Here is a 14,441-nt window from a genome sequence, read left to right on the forward strand (position 1 = left end):
GACATCTGGGTGGGAATACAAAAGGAGTCACACAAGCCTATGAGCAGGGGTTTTTTTTAGGCTTGTAATAACATTGCACTGATAACATTGCAGGAAAAAAAAAAAAAAAAAAAGTATTTGGGGGGGATGCCACTTTTGCCTCCTGCTTACCCCACAATCAGAAATACTTTAATAATCCCAGGGGGAAATTATTTGTTACCCCAATTTGGGTATGACATTGAAACAAACACTGGATTTTTGTTCAAATACATTTATTCAGTTAAAGTAGGCTACCTTATTAGAAGTTATGAAGACGCAATTATTCTGCTTTGTCCATCCTCCTGAGGATAAAAAGAATGAGAAATTTACTCATAGGTCACATGTATAGAATATACATTACAAGATTAGTTAGCCTACCTCAACAAATCCAAGAAAGTTGAGCGCAGCCCTCTCTGTCTAGGCTCCTGTTTCCCTCGTTGTCTTATCACTTCTTCCTCATAACTCAGAGAGTGTGATCCATCCGTGCCTTTGGAAAACTGAAGTTTTGAGCGAATTATTGGTTGGGCATCACTTGCTTCTTCTTGGGGCATCACAGCTGCATCTGGCTGCCCATGTCTCATTTGGTTATAATCATTCTGGTTTAGGACATCTACATAAACCATCTCATCTGTCAGAGGGATGGCAACCTCTTGTGGAGACTGTGTGTCAAACACTCCAGATCTTCCAAAACGCTTTTTTCTTTGAGATTCCTCTGCAAAAGTTGCCTTTTCCATTTGTGAAAGAATTGCCCATCCATCAACCACTAGTTCATTTGCACTTTGACCTTCCATCTCGTTTATGAGCGTATTCAGAAGAGGCTCCTTATCTGCCAGTAGTCGCAGCTCAGGAAGGTCATTTGCTACGGTGTCGCTTGCCTCCAACTTAAGTGTCAAATTGTCTTCAGACTCAGAACGGATATTCTTGCTGTGTTCAGGATCTTGCAGCTGTTCTGGTAGCCAAAGGGTCAGTCTGGCACCTGGGTCCTGACTAACCACCACCACACCCTGAGGGGGTCTTGATGCAGAACTTCCAGAAACAATTTTGTCCTCAGTGGCTGCACCATGAGACCACATGGAGTCTGTAACAGGAGCGCTGGAGGTTTCTTGCAGTTCAGAAGGCTCAGGACTTGGCTCTACATGATTATCCACAATGACAAAGGGGCCAGTGCTGATGGTAGCCTTGGCATCTGAAATCATACATTTAGTGGAGTTAGAGACCAAAAGTCCCATTTATTGTTTCAACTTTTCACAACACAAAGCACTGACCCTCAGGAAGGTGCCTGACTGACAGGCCTTTACACTTTGAGCTACAGCACTCGCACACCTCTACATTTCCACTTAGGTCCTCCCATCTGAAAGAGAAAGATCTCATTAAGTAATGAAAAAGGTCACAAAATACAGTTCTATGCATGTACAAATACCTTGACTGGATCAGGTTATAGTTGCAGGATTTAGAGCCAAAGTTCACACCCTGGTCTGACATGAGGACACTACAGTGGATGTACAGCTTCAGAGGAGAGAGGTCATACAGTTGAACAGAGGAAACATGTCAGAACAACAAATACATTTAAAAAAAAAAAAAAAAAAAAAAAAAAAAAAAAAAAAAAAACTCACCTCAGAAATGAGATAAGATGTGTCCAGAACTAAATTAACCACATCCGCTCTGTCGGAGGCCACAAATTGTACGACGGCATGAGAAGAATCCAACGGGGCTGTACATCTGGCAGAGCGTAACAGCATCACAGGTGATTAGAACAGCATAGACAAACACTACAATCAATTCCTGACTGGCTACTTTACCCTTTATTCATTATGAGTGCATGTTTGGGTCTAGTCTGAGGCTCAGGAGATGCAGAGACAAAACAGGACTGAATGAAAAGCTGCTGCTCTGGCCTGGTTTTGGCAGAAACCTGGAGGTTTACAACCTGTCCTCTTTCATAGATAATAGACTCTGCACTGCTGGTCCAGGATGCTGCAGGAACCGTAAAACATTACGTTACTACAAATGAAACAACCCAGCCTAATGGCATTTTTGACTGTTATTACTCACGATTCATGGCTTTAATATTAAAGATCTGGCCATTCTCAGGAAGTGCCATTGAATAGGACCTGTAAAGACATGCAGTCTCCTTTAGTATGGTTATTTTTGTCCACTTAAATTATTATTAAATTATATAAACTCAATCGAGGCACCTTTTTGGTAAACAAAATATGTGTACTGTGGAAGGAGTTTGCCACCAGGTGGGGGGAGGTTCTTTGAGATTCAAGTGGAGAAAGTTGGTGAACATTACCAAGCCATTCTGTATCTGTAAAGAGTATCAGAAAAATCCTTAAAAATCTGTGGAAATAAGTAGGCTAACTAGTAAAGAAAGTGGTCAACTCACCATAGGTATAGTTCCACACTCATCCAAATTGTAAGTGAAGACAAATTGGTTTGGTAGCTCTTTGTTGCTATAGCAGCCATTACCCAACTGTAGCTCCTCTCCAGTTAGCATGACATCATTGGATCTCTTATCAACCAGCAGAGTTATCTTAGATTCATCGCAAAACACCTCTACTCTGGGAACGATCACAATGGGAGGTAATTCAGCGAGCATGTGAAAGTCAGGGCTCCAAGTTCCCGAAGAGCTGAAGATGGTGTCAAACGGAGTGAAATCAAAATTTCTTTCAAATGGAAAAGGCCTGATGTTGTTGAAAAACCTCGGAACAGTTTGGAAATTTGGGACATCCTGCTTTTTTATTACTGATTGAGCAGCAATAAAATGTCCAAGAAAAAGGCAAAGAAATATCTCCATTGTCCCCATTGCAAACCTCAAAGTGGGCCAACCACTCTGATTACCCTCTTACCCCAGGTGTGTCATTAATAAGGTGCAGTGGCAGGAGGGACAGGTGCAGGCAATGCAGCTAACAAGGCTGCCAGGTGATTATGCTGCATTCAGATGAGACACAGTGCAGCCAGTAATGCTTCTATACTATTTGCGTGTTGTATTGTGAGACAGCTAATTCACTTAAAGAAAAACTAAGTCATGGATGATTTAAAATATATATATATATATATATATATATATATATATATATATATATATATATATATATATATATATATATATATAAAAATTTGATATCCTTATACTGTGCCTAAAGATGCCCAAGTCAGCAATAATTTTGGCATGTTTTATGGCATTGTGCTGGTATTATAATCCCTACAAATAAAATTGTGCACATAATAAATTTCTTTTTTTAAATAATTGTATTTATGTGTGAACCAGGTCACATTTACATAATTAAAGGACTCAAACCACTAAAGAATCAGGATAGCTAATTCCATGTAGCACAATGGTGGAAGAAGCATTCAAATACCACAGTGTAAAATAGTTACATCATATTAGTTGATTAATATGTTGTATTAACAATATTGATCAGTAAGGTGACTATTAACTAAACCTAGGACTTTGCCTTCAAAATGTAGTCGAGTACAAGTCTTTCAAGTATGGGTACTCAATCTAGTTGCATGTGTTTATAACTTTTTTTCCTCTCTTTTCTCGTACAGTGAACGCGCATCGGGGCGGAGCTTCCGCACAGGTAGGCGGAAGATGAAGCCTGTTTGTCCCCAGGTGAGCGGCGGTAGAGGAGCCCAGACAAGACTACGACCCACCAAAAGTGGAGTGTCAAAAAAAAAAAGCAGAATGACTATAACACAACTTGTACACTAATATGATCTAAGGGGACATACCACCATGGTAAATTCAGGTAAGTTGACTGTTGTTTTTGTTTTACTAAAGTGACAGAATATATGTTGCGTGTTAAAGTTTTTAGGCGTGGTCTACGCAGTCATGAATTGAGCTCAAAGGAGACGGGACTAGCTAACAGCCTACATTTTTTTCTGGTGTTTGGATGACGGAACCCAAAGTGATATCTTAATGTTTGTGTTAATTAATATCAATGAAAACCTTTCCAACTAATTGGGTTGTTGAACCTGGTTTGTTAGGAGTTTACTAAATAAAAGTTAAACTTTTTGAGTAGCTGTTACATAGGCTTGGCTAAGATTCATAATTATGGGCTGTTGATAGGTCAGATATAGACCCATAGTATAGCCTAGTATGGGTCCCACACTGTACATCTTATCATTGAACCTAAATAGATTAAAGTATCAGACATCACTAAACAGAATGAAAGAGTGTCCCTGTGTAAGTTTCAGAAAATATAGTATCATATATGATATATAAGATACATTAAGTGTGATAAGGTGTACATTCACTACATGAATATGTAAATACTATGAATATTATAGCATAAATATGTGTTAGGGTCTGTACATTACAGCAACAATATGTGATTATGTGTAGGCTACTTGACTGGCAGCAAACAGTAGATTAAACGGTAGATTAACAATATTATGACCAAAACACAATGAGTTTTTTTCCACAGCACCCAGCTAAAGGCTTAATGAGACAGGCCAGTAACAGAGATGTTTTTTTTACCTAACCCCCCAGGCCAGTTAAACGTGGTGCTGAACACCCCACCCAAAGCGTTGTCCTGTTTGGTTCAGGAGGGGCTTACATGGGCCTTTATGGCTGGGTGTGCTTCACATTTCCTCAGAAGAAGGAACTAAAATAGTGTGACACAATCCTCCTCAGACCCTGTCTCTGAATTGTCACCATATAGCTGCAGCATTTTGCAGCATGCATTGGGTGAGATCTTCAGCCATCACTGCAGGGGTTGGGGATAATTGTGGTTTATCCTAAAGCGTTGTCATGGTGTGCTAACCACTCTCTCGCTTTCTTTTTGCTTCACTTAAACCACAAGCTCTCACACAAGCTCTCAGTGGACTACAGTTACAGCTCGTAACTCGTAGCTCATTTCAGATCAAATTAAATAAACTTAAATAAAACTGTGTGTACTGTAATTTCGTCTTGTGTACAATGTTAGTTCCTGCACGGGTGGCACACAGTTGTTATTTGCATACTCTAATATGGGATTAGAATCCTGTGCTTCAGTCTATAATATGGACTGTACACACAATGTAATCAACTAGTTGTTAATCTACAGTGGCACTCATACATTTATGAACCCATGCTAAAGTTGACTAAAAAGAGGAATAAATCAATAAATGTTTTTTATCAGAAAATATGGGACGTAGAAATAAGCGCTGAAAATGTGTAGAAGAAAAATGTAAACATTTTAAACGTTGAAAAAAGCAAAAACAAACTGTGAAAAAAGGCGTCAAAGTGTTTTTTTTTCAAGGTTGAAAGGAAGACAACATAAGGGTTAATTAAAAAAATGAGGAAAAATCCAACCTTTAAGGACACCAATTTTCTTTGTGAATGAATAATGTATCGTAAATAAATATGTTCTTCCTTAAAATACAGGGGGCATAAGTAAGTACACCCCTATGTTAAATTCCCATAGAGGCAGGCAGGTTTTTATTTTTAAAGGCCAGTTATTTCATGGATCCAGGATACTATGCATCCTGATAAAGTTTGCTTGGCCTTTGGAATTAAAATAGCCCCACATCATCACATACCCTTCACCATACCTAGAGATTGGCATGGTTTTATTTCAGTTAACCTAATAGCTGGTTTAATTTGCATTGAGAGATGATTTTATGGAAAGTACCCCATGTCAATCTCTAGGTATGGTCACAATGCTCAAAGCTAAGTTAAGATAATGAAGTCAAAATAACATATTTCTGCTTCCTCTAGGAGTATGCTGTGCCAGCCTCAAGGACAACCATGCCCTGATGAAGATGGGGCTGGGGCTGGTGCTGGTGGGCCATGTTAACTTTCTTCTCGGAGCACTGGTGCACGGCGCTGTGCTCAGGCACATCAACGTGCACTCTCAGGCCCGGAACATGGTGTACGCCATCTCTAATATCATTGCTATTGTGGCAGGCTTGGTGGTAAGTGGTGCAAGAACGCAATATACACAATGAACTTAAAAAGCAAATTGATATTTACCAGCAGGTGGTGGTTTTAAATAGGTTTAGCCTCACCAAACTGGAAATGTATTTATTTACTAGTTTGCTGCTGGAAACATCTGTATCTGTGATGAATGATATGTCTTTTTTTGTTTGCTGAAATTCTTGTGCCCCTTAGGGAATTATTAGTGGAATAACTGCCATTGTCCTGTCCAAAAACAAGAGAAACAGGATCCTGGTAAATACTGTTCCACTCTCTTTTGCACAGCTTCTCCCTCCTTCATTCAGCACTCGCATCTGTCATTTGCTGGCTCCTGTTAGAACTTGCCCTCTGCTTTTGAGTGAGTGCATGTGTGTGAAGATATGGAAGATGATATTTAAATAGGGAACATACATGTAAATATGGAATTCATTCAAATATTTGATGTCCTTCCTCAGAACGTGGCCTCGCTGTGATTTCTATTCCATGTTCCTACAGCACGTCTCGCTAACATCAACTTGACATTGTAAAGCATGTTATCTTACATGAGGAAAAATGTCTTTCACGTACTAAGTTATGGGTTGTGTTTTTACCTACTAACATACTCATGTTGTGTCCTCCTTGCAGAAGTGGGTCTTGTTGGTCATCAGCTTCCTGGCAGGTCTCTTGGCACTTGCCTCCACCATGGGCTTGTCAGTTTCTATGGTGAAAGCCATTATTGACAATGGACAGGGCCTGCTAACACACTGTTTGAATGCTGATCTTGATGTCAGCTCCTTCAGCATCACATACGAATGCCCCTTTGACCCCACCCGCATCTATGTAAGTTGAAATATTTATCCATCAGCAGTTTTTATAATGACTTGCATTGCTGCAGAAAAGAACAATTTATTGATTAGAGGTATACGTGCTGTCATTTTTTTTTGTCAACCAGGGGACCACATTCATTCTGTGGGTGCCTCTCACCTTAATGTCCGTGGTGGAAACGGTGTTCTCTTTCCGCTGCTTTGCTGCCTGTACTTCATTCCTCTACCTCTGTCCGTGCAGGAGGAGGCCGACCCAGACCAAGAGGGTAAGCTGCTGTCAGATCACGAACTCTGTTGACAGTGTTAAACCTAGACATAAATGTAAATGGGGCAGTGATGTATACCGTGAACTTCTAAAACCGTCAAAACAGAACTGAAAAATCCATACAGCTAAAGGGACAAATATAGTATTGTAACCTTGATTCACTAAAGAAGTGTGTGTGTGTGTGTGTATATATATATATATATATATATATATATATATATATATATATATATATATATATATATATATATATATATATATATATATGTATATGTGTATGTATGTATGTATGTATATATATATTATTTATTTATTTTTTTTTTTTACTTACAAGAGAAACAGCACTTTCCTGCCTGACTCTTGTCATTATCATTCAGAATGACATACTGTACACTGAGGTTGCATCAAATATCTTTAAAACAAAAACATAATTATTTACCTATTAAGTATATTTTAATAAAAAGGCTTAGTAGTAGCACTGAGTAGCAGCAATAAAAATAATTAAATCAAGTCTGAGTTTTAACAGTAAACCTGGCTTCATTATATCCACAAACAGGCAATGTGACGTTACCTGCTGAAAAGGCAAACCTGAACAGAGCAGTGTGGTAACTGTGTCCCTCATCTCATGTGCTCTCAGAGCATTATCACATGGTTGGCTTTAAGTAAACTTAAAAAAAAAAGCCCACATCATAAACAGTGGCTCAGTTAAGGTACCATCATTGGATTTATCAACATGCTACTCACAAATGCATATAAAAATAAAAATGTAGAAATGCAGTAATTGTTGTTTCCAACCTTGCAATAACATTATTTCAAACACAGTCAATTAACTTTACTTTTCAGTCTGAGGGCGTTTTCACACCTGAAAGTCCGAACCAAGGTTCATGTTTTTGTTACATTGTAACATTTGATCCTGTAAGTTTTGGTTTCACACTGCAGTTATGCAAGCGCACTAAAGATCTATACGTGACAAAACTACGTCCTGCCGTCATCACATACGTGAGCTGCGTCTCCAGATACTTCTAATTGATTGGTTTGTAGACGGGCTTCCCCGTCTTCTCTTATCCTCTCTCTGGGTCGGAGTTTTTTCAACTGACTGCTGCTCTCCACTACTGCCGCGGCTCTTTTTGTTTTGTTGTGATGTTGAGAAGCAAGACACGGGAACTTTCTTTCTGGAGCATTTATTCAGAGACAAACGGAAACCTACACTGTACATTTACTACCACTTAACAAATAAACTGTTGCTGTATTCTCTGCTCCGATAGCCGACAGCTGTCTGCTCTGAGCGCATTCACCGTCACTCTCACTCTCTCATGTAGCCTACACACTAAGCACCGAGCTATTCCTTAAAGGAGCTATTCCCCGGTCTTGTAACACAAGGAGAGCCTGCCAGAGCTTCTTGTATTTGGTCCGAAAGTCCGAATCCAAAAACTGCTTTCACACTGTAAACGAACCGGACCATGGTTAAGTTTGGTCCGGACCGAGCCTCTTTTTAGACCGTGGTCCGGGGGAGGTTTCACACCTGTAATTTTGGTTCGGATCAAACTAAAAAGTCCGAACCAAATGAGGTATGTGTGAAAACGCCCTGAGAAACACTTCACAGTCTTGACTGACATGTATTACCAGCCCAGCCAGTCCTATACACAGGCAGATTTGTTGTAATTTGTTTAACATGTTGAATTAATAGGTTGTATAAAATGTGAAAATTGGCTAGTCAGTGTCCAGTATGACACAAGTGTTAATTGCAGTCCAGCACTGATAGAAAAGATCAGTCCGTATTTCAGAATTTTCATTTTGCTAACACTTTGTTATGCAAGTAAGCTCCTCTTAAATGAAATCCATGTAATGTTTCAGGTGCGTATCCAGAGACCTGATGAAACTCCATTGCCTCCAGCACGAGATCCAGAGTGTGACACTGAGCCTGTAGAGCAGGACGAACTGCTGGATGACACTGCAGTGGAGCAGAGTGCGTGGCTCTGAACCAGCTAAACCTAATGACAGGTTGCAAACTGCTTGGCTTAACTGGATAAAACACATCATCTGGAAGTTGTATTGAGTGTGTCTGTTACATATTAAATATTTGTGGGACTTGAGTCAGCGAAAGCAATGGCATTTTATCTGATAAAATACTGCCGTTGGTTTTAAATAAACAGGTCTTGTTTGTGTGTACTGCGTATTGTCTTAAAATACAGAGCATCTGTATTTTCACATTAAAACTTTTTAATGTAGTTGTGTCAATCATTTTATCAAACCAGACTTAGCATTATTATTAACAATCTTATTTTGAAAAACTTTACAGAACTATAACTTTTTTTGGGGCATTTTTTTATTGTTAAAAGTGTGGTCAATGCACACTGGGGGTCTGACAGATTTAAATGACACTTTTACTCATGTTTTCAGAATACAAATATATACAACAAATGGATTCTGGTGTTTGTCTTGCTTCCCATTTTACAGAATACTACACTCTGGAATCAAAGCCTGACACCAGCAGTGATGTGACAGGACTCAAACATTTTCAATATTGTGTGGCAGGAGTCCCAGAAATTTGAAGATGTCAATATGAAAAGGACACATACTTAATTACAACCTACAATACAGGACTGTAATTTAATACTGTGCCATGTAAAAAGATATTCAGGTATACACAACCCTCTTAACCACGCTTGGTGACCTTTAGCAGGCAAGATCAGTGACAATGTATTACAAAAGAAGGATCTATTGTATAAACATGCTTCAACTACATATTTAAAGACATGACTAAAGTGGGACTGAAAGACAAAACGGTAGCCAAAATATCTATGATTTAAATAAATTAAATCCGTCAGATATATAAAAGCATACATGTACTAAATCATTTTTACAGAGTTGCGTCACAAGGGAAAAGCAAGTGTCATAGAATAAAAAGATTAAGAATAAAAAATGAAAAAGCATTCAAAAAACAATACTCAAAACACTCAGTCTGACCTCAGTCCATAAACAGGTAAGGTTGAAAAGGTGTCCTAGAAAATATTTAGATCCCCCACCCCCATTTTGAGGGAGTGGGGTCTCATTACAAAAGGTATAGTTCTTCACTGATTTCCACAGCAGCAGCCTGGAAAGATCAGGTATCCAAAAAAAAATAATAATCTTGCTTTAAGATGTTCTGATCAGTTGCAATATCATCATTGGCTGCTGAGGACCTCAAGGTGTCTTGGACTCCTCTTTTGGCCTAAAGGACCCAGAAAAAAAGAAATGATTAACACTCCCAATAAGCCCCTTCTTGAAAAATATGGTAAATAAGTGTGGGCAGTGTTTTCTCACTTTGATGTGTCCATTTTCTCCTCCTCTGGCACCTTCTCTTCTTCTTTTGCTTCTGTAAAAGAAAAACAAACATTCATAGTGATCATAATAACACAGCCTCTGTATTATACAGGGGGATCTGACCTAAAATGTTATCTCATAGGATGTACTCTTCTCTCTTTAAATAAAATGACATGAGTAGGGTGAGATGAAAATTTAAAAATAAAATGGATAGATACCTTTTGTTTCTTCCTCACCTTTCTTCTCCTTTTCTTCCACCTCTTTCTCTCCTTCAGTTTTGACTCGCTTGGCTTTCTTGAAGCTGGCTGCGTTTCTGCGGCCTCCTTCGCCTTCATCTTCAGAGTCAGAGAACTCCTCCTCACACGCTATCCTCTTGTCATGAGCACGGACTGAACAGTAACAGAGGAAAAGGTTGAATTGAAACATGGAACTCTACTGTTTTCACTGTTTTTTTTAAAGGGTTAGCTGCAAAATGCTGGAGATCTGGTGTGAACATGGAAGAAAAATATGACTATGTGAGAGGTTCCTACTGGAGATGCGTTTGTTGGGGTCATCCTCCTCCTCATCGCCACTGTCCTCCTGTACAGCATCCTCGGGGATGGCCTGCATTTGGACTCCCGGGGCGTGGGGCAGCATACGCAAGTTCTCAAACAAGCGCTGCCTAGGAGGACAGATTGCAGGTTGAACATACTGACCACTGAACAACATGAGACACAAACCTGTGCCTATGATACGGCCAAGTTCAACGTTTTCACAATACAAGACACATTCAGAAAATTATATTTGAATGGCCGTTTGATGCACTCACTTGATCTTCTCCAGGTAGTCGTTGGTGTTCTGATTGGTCATGTTGGAGGGGCTGATGTGAAGCTTGAAGTCTGGTCCGAAGTACTCAAAGTAGTCGTTGTAAGGGAGCTCTGTCAAGTTGAGTTTACGTTTTGTCATTAGTTATTGAACATTAAGCTATTTTATTGGAAACTAATGCTACTTACATTTTGTTGTTGTTTAATGATCAAAAGAATCTGACAACTGACTGATCAATAATGTCATCAATATTTTGCTATCTCTAATACATTGTAAAATGTTTGTTAACTGAGACACTGCTTGATTACCACCACAGAGAAATCGGCTCTCAAATGAAAACCATACTAACTGTATTCAGTGCAACGTGGACTCACCGTTGGGGATGGAGGTATCAAGGGCTACAGCAGTCTCATATGTCCAGCAGCGTGCCACATTACGGATGGTGTAGCCTCCTCCACCCAGCATTAGCAGTGGCAGGTTGAAACTCTTCATGTACTCCACACACTTGGCATGGCCTGAGAACACAGCACGGCAGGGAAAAGAATGAATTGGGATTTGGTTTCTCAAATTTATTCAACGCAGCTGCATACCACTTTGCTTACAGTGTCATCAGGAGAAAGATGTTTCGTTAATTTACCTTTAATGGTGAGGTTAAAGCAACCAAGCCTGTCTCCTGACAGTGAATCAGCTCCACACTGCAGAACCACTGCGCTGGGTTGGTACATCTCCATCACCTTGGCCATGATCTACACAAACAACAACATACACTCTCTCAAATTCTTCTGTCAATCAAGGGAGACCTCAACCAAAACATCAGTCAACACGTCTTTGTTTACTCACAGGTTTGAATATGGCTTCATATGACTCATCGTCAATCCCATCCCTCAGTGGGTAATTCACAGCATAATATTTACCCTTACCAGCACCGATGTCCTGCAGAGAACAAGACAAATGTCAATGTATGACTACGACAATATGGCTTTTATCTGTCAAATCATTTTAGGGCTTACCCTCAGGTCGCCTGTGCCAGGGAAGTACTCTCCATACTTGTGGAAGGACACGGTCATGACACGGTCTGTGGTGTAGAAGGCCTCTTCAACACCATCTCCATGATGGATGTCAATATCTATGTACAGAACTCTCTGGTGGTATCTGGAAAGAGGAAAAAGATAATTTAAGTTCTAAAACTTTTGATCTAGCCTATGAGAAAAACATTGTGTGGTCTATTCTAAAATTATGTTTATCGTTTTTTCTAAAAAATGCAAGTGCCTGAGCCCTAGGAGAACAACTGAACTCTAAACTCATCCTCAGTTCTCAAAACAGAAACTAGATCAACCAAGCAGAGTATCATCCACTTGTGCAAACCAACCTGTACTCGAGGGCTGCTATGATAGGGCTTTTGTACTCACTTCAGTAACTCCAGGATAGCCAGTACGATGTCGTTGACATAGCAAAAACCAGAAGCCTCCGACTTCTTGGCGTGATGCAGGCCTCCAGCCCAGTTGATAGCAATGTCCGTCTGCTGTTTGTTCAACTTCACCGCACCGGCTGGAGCACAGAGAAGAATTAACAGCCTGCTTATGCTAAACTTAACATATTACTGTGGGCAATGACGGCCAATACTGTCCAACACAGCAAGTCTGTCTGAGCAGTATTTAAGGAGAAACCACTTACCAACGGAGCCCCCTCCTGAGAGCTGGCAGAACTCAAATAAACCATCAAACACTGGACAGTCCTCCCCCACATTAACTGCAAAGCAGCAGCGAAAAAAAAACATTATTGCTATTGCTCATGTCAAAACTTAAGCATTAAGTTTAACGAACACAAAAACAACATTATATTAACGCAAACGGCATCTCTGACCAAACTTACATCTCTGCATTTGTTTGCTGTACTCGGACATGTTGTCTGGTCGAATTGAACGCAGGAATTTGATGTAATCATCACTGTGATACTTGGTCATCTCTTCTCCACTGGCTTTGTGTGGACGCTGAAACACAGAGGACAAATTAGTTTCTGAGACACTTGAGTGAGGTCCAGTATTGTGACTAAGAAGCAATGTTACTATAATTTAAACATACATATATCTCCATTTTTCTGTAGAGTCCATAGTTGAGCAACAGGTTGTGAGTCATGCGGATTCGGTGGGGCTTCATTGGGTGCCCCTGACCATAGTAATAATTTCCAACATCACCTGAAATATAAAGAAATAAAACACACCACGTTGGGTTATTTGTTAAATTTCTCACATGCAAAAGTTGAATAAATGTAAACATAAAGTTAACAGCAAACACTAACATGATGTGCCTATCAGGTTAATGCACTGAAAACGTCGTGAAGGAATTCAACATCATGCCCGTCGGTTAGGATCCCACAACCGAACTCCAAAATACTCGAGTCAAATCGCCTAAGTACCCAGGTCCACTTACAGGGTGCCGCTAAATTACACAGCGAATAATGTCGATCAAAACATTGTTGTACGCCGAACTACCTTGCATTTGAAGGCAGCAAGATGAGCCATTTTAATGTTAGCTTGGTGTTGACGTTAATTGTGGAGACAATGAAGTAGCTACTCATATCCCCATTGTTAGCTTTTTAGCTAGTAACGTTAACTAATATAGTTTAAGTACTAGCTAGCTAATATTCGGTAGATAAACTTTTAAAACTGCATTTCAGGCAAAACCAGTGCATTTAGGAAAATCGAGCAAACATTATAGGGGCATTAATACTCAGTGTGGACATAGCATAGTTAGACTGAGATGATGAGAGCCGCCTGCGACTCAAGCTAACGTTAGCTAGGTTAGCTAACGTTAACGTGCCAGGTTAGCAAGAGGTGGAATAAACAGCAACCTTTGTTGCAAAGTGGTGGATTTCATTCATCCTCCCGTCCGTCTTCTAAACTACAGGCACACGAGTACTCACCATCATAGTAGTAGCAAACTTTTTTCTTTGTTCCTTGGGAAGTAAGCGCCATTTTAGTGCTTTTTGGCTGGCTTTTAGCGCACACCACACTAGACAACAGCGACAAGAGGCGGATAGTTTGTATCACGTCTAATCAATGGGATGTAATATTAGCTGCTTTCAACAGGAGGCGACAGAGATACAGTCCGTCCCACTCTGTGACGTTGTGTGTTGTAGTTGTTTTACACTATGCAAATTAATTACATTCACAATAATTGTGAATTTAACAGTTGTACCAGAGACGGTTTAGAATTGGTTGTGGGCTACTACCTGCTCAGCAGTGGCGGAACAAGTATTTATCCGTTAATTAAAAGTACCAATGCCACAATAGAAAAACTCCATTACAAATAGGCTACAGAAATTAAATTGTAAAGTAGTAAAAAAAAAA

General features: G+C 39.8%; 3 protein-coding genes across 4 annotated transcripts; 1 reads left to right on the top strand and 2 right to left on the bottom strand.

Moving 5' to 3' along the window:
• Positions 1 to 236: 236 nt before the first annotated feature.
• zpcx (zona pellucida protein C) lies at positions 237 to 2,868 on the bottom strand. Its single transcript, XM_031288631.2, has 9 exons — positions 2,402 to 2,868; positions 2,211 to 2,323; positions 2,068 to 2,126; positions 1,818 to 1,989; positions 1,632 to 1,737; positions 1,439 to 1,524; positions 1,284 to 1,369; positions 397 to 1,204; positions 237 to 320 (listed from the first exon to the last, which is right to left on the bottom strand). The coding sequence occupies exons 1-9, from the start codon at positions 2,819 to 2,821 to the stop codon at positions 299 to 301; spliced, it is 1,872 nt and encodes a 623-aa protein (XP_031144491.1). The 5' UTR covers positions 2,822 to 2,868; the 3' UTR covers positions 237 to 298.
• Positions 2,869 to 3,584: 716 nt separating this feature from the next.
• On the top strand, positions 3,585 to 9,551 carry tmem54a (transmembrane protein 54a). The gene is made up of 6 exons (XM_031288661.2): positions 3,585 to 3,767; positions 5,720 to 5,916; positions 6,113 to 6,172; positions 6,542 to 6,736; positions 6,849 to 6,986; positions 8,840 to 9,551. Exons 1-6 carry the CDS (start codon positions 3,755 to 3,757, stop codon positions 8,963 to 8,965), a joined length of 729 nt encoding a protein of 242 aa, XP_031144521.1. The 5' UTR covers positions 3,585 to 3,754; the 3' UTR covers positions 8,966 to 9,551.
• Positions 9,545 to 14,282, bottom strand: LOC116042484 (histone deacetylase 1). 2 transcript variants are annotated; one of them, XM_031288660.2, is made up of 14 exons: positions 14,015 to 14,282; positions 13,174 to 13,286; positions 12,965 to 13,082; positions 12,767 to 12,841; positions 12,502 to 12,640; positions 12,103 to 12,244; positions 11,933 to 12,025; positions 11,730 to 11,838; positions 11,467 to 11,607; positions 11,097 to 11,205; positions 10,819 to 10,949; positions 10,525 to 10,677; positions 10,289 to 10,340; positions 9,545 to 10,196 (listed from the first exon to the last, which is right to left on the bottom strand). In XM_031288660.2, the coding sequence occupies exons 1-14, from the start codon at positions 14,064 to 14,066 to the stop codon at positions 10,169 to 10,171; spliced, it is 1,455 nt and encodes a 484-aa protein (XP_031144520.1). In that variant the 5' UTR covers positions 14,067 to 14,282; the 3' UTR covers positions 9,545 to 10,168. The 2 variants fall into 2 exon arrangements, with proteins under 2 accessions (XP_031144520.1, XP_031144519.1); XM_031288659.2 differs by having other exon boundaries at positions 10,507 to 10,677.
• Between the last annotated feature and the right edge of the window lie 159 nt (positions 14,283 to 14,441).

This window comes from Sander lucioperca, chromosome 18 (genome assembly GCF_008315115.2).
Source record: "Sander lucioperca isolate FBNREF2018 chromosome 18, SLUC_FBN_1.2, whole genome shotgun sequence".
NCBI classification, from domain to species: Eukaryota; Metazoa; Chordata; class Actinopteri; order Perciformes; family Percidae; genus Sander; species Sander lucioperca.

Excerpts from the sequence above, each read along its gene's own strand:
- zpcx (XM_031288631.2), bottom strand. The coding sequence starts at position 2,821 with ATGGGGACAATGGAGATATTTCTTTGCCTTTTTCTTGGACATTTTATT. Across the intron at positions 2,324-2,401 it reads AGTGTGGAACTATACCTATG|ATACAGAATGGCTTGGTAAT; the intron begins GTGAGTTGACCA and ends TACTCTTTACAG. Across the intron at positions 1,738-1,817 it reads GCACTCATAATGAATAAAGG|ATGTACAGCCCCGTTGGATT; the intron begins GTAAAGTAGCCA and ends ACGCTCTGCCAG.
- tmem54a (XM_031288661.2), top strand. Across the intron at positions 5,917-6,112 it reads CTATTGTGGCAGGCTTGGTG|GGAATTATTAGTGGAATAAC; the intron begins GTAAGTGGTGCA and ends TGTGCCCCTTAG. Across the intron at positions 6,987-8,839 it reads GGCCGACCCAGACCAAGAGG|GTGCGTATCCAGAGACCTGA; the intron begins GTAAGCTGCTGT and ends GTAATGTTTCAG.
- LOC116042484 (XM_031288659.2), bottom strand. The coding sequence starts at position 14,066 with ATGGCGCTTACTTCCCAAGGAACAAAGAAAAAAGTTTGCTACTACTAT. Across the intron at positions 13,287-14,014 it reads AGTTTGCTACTACTATGATG|GTGATGTTGGAAATTATTAC; the intron begins GTGAGTACTCGT and ends TTTATATTTCAG. Across the intron at positions 10,678-10,818 it reads CCCCAACAAACGCATCTCCA|TCCGTGCTCATGACAAGAGG; the intron begins GTAGGAACCTCT and ends GTTACTGTTCAG.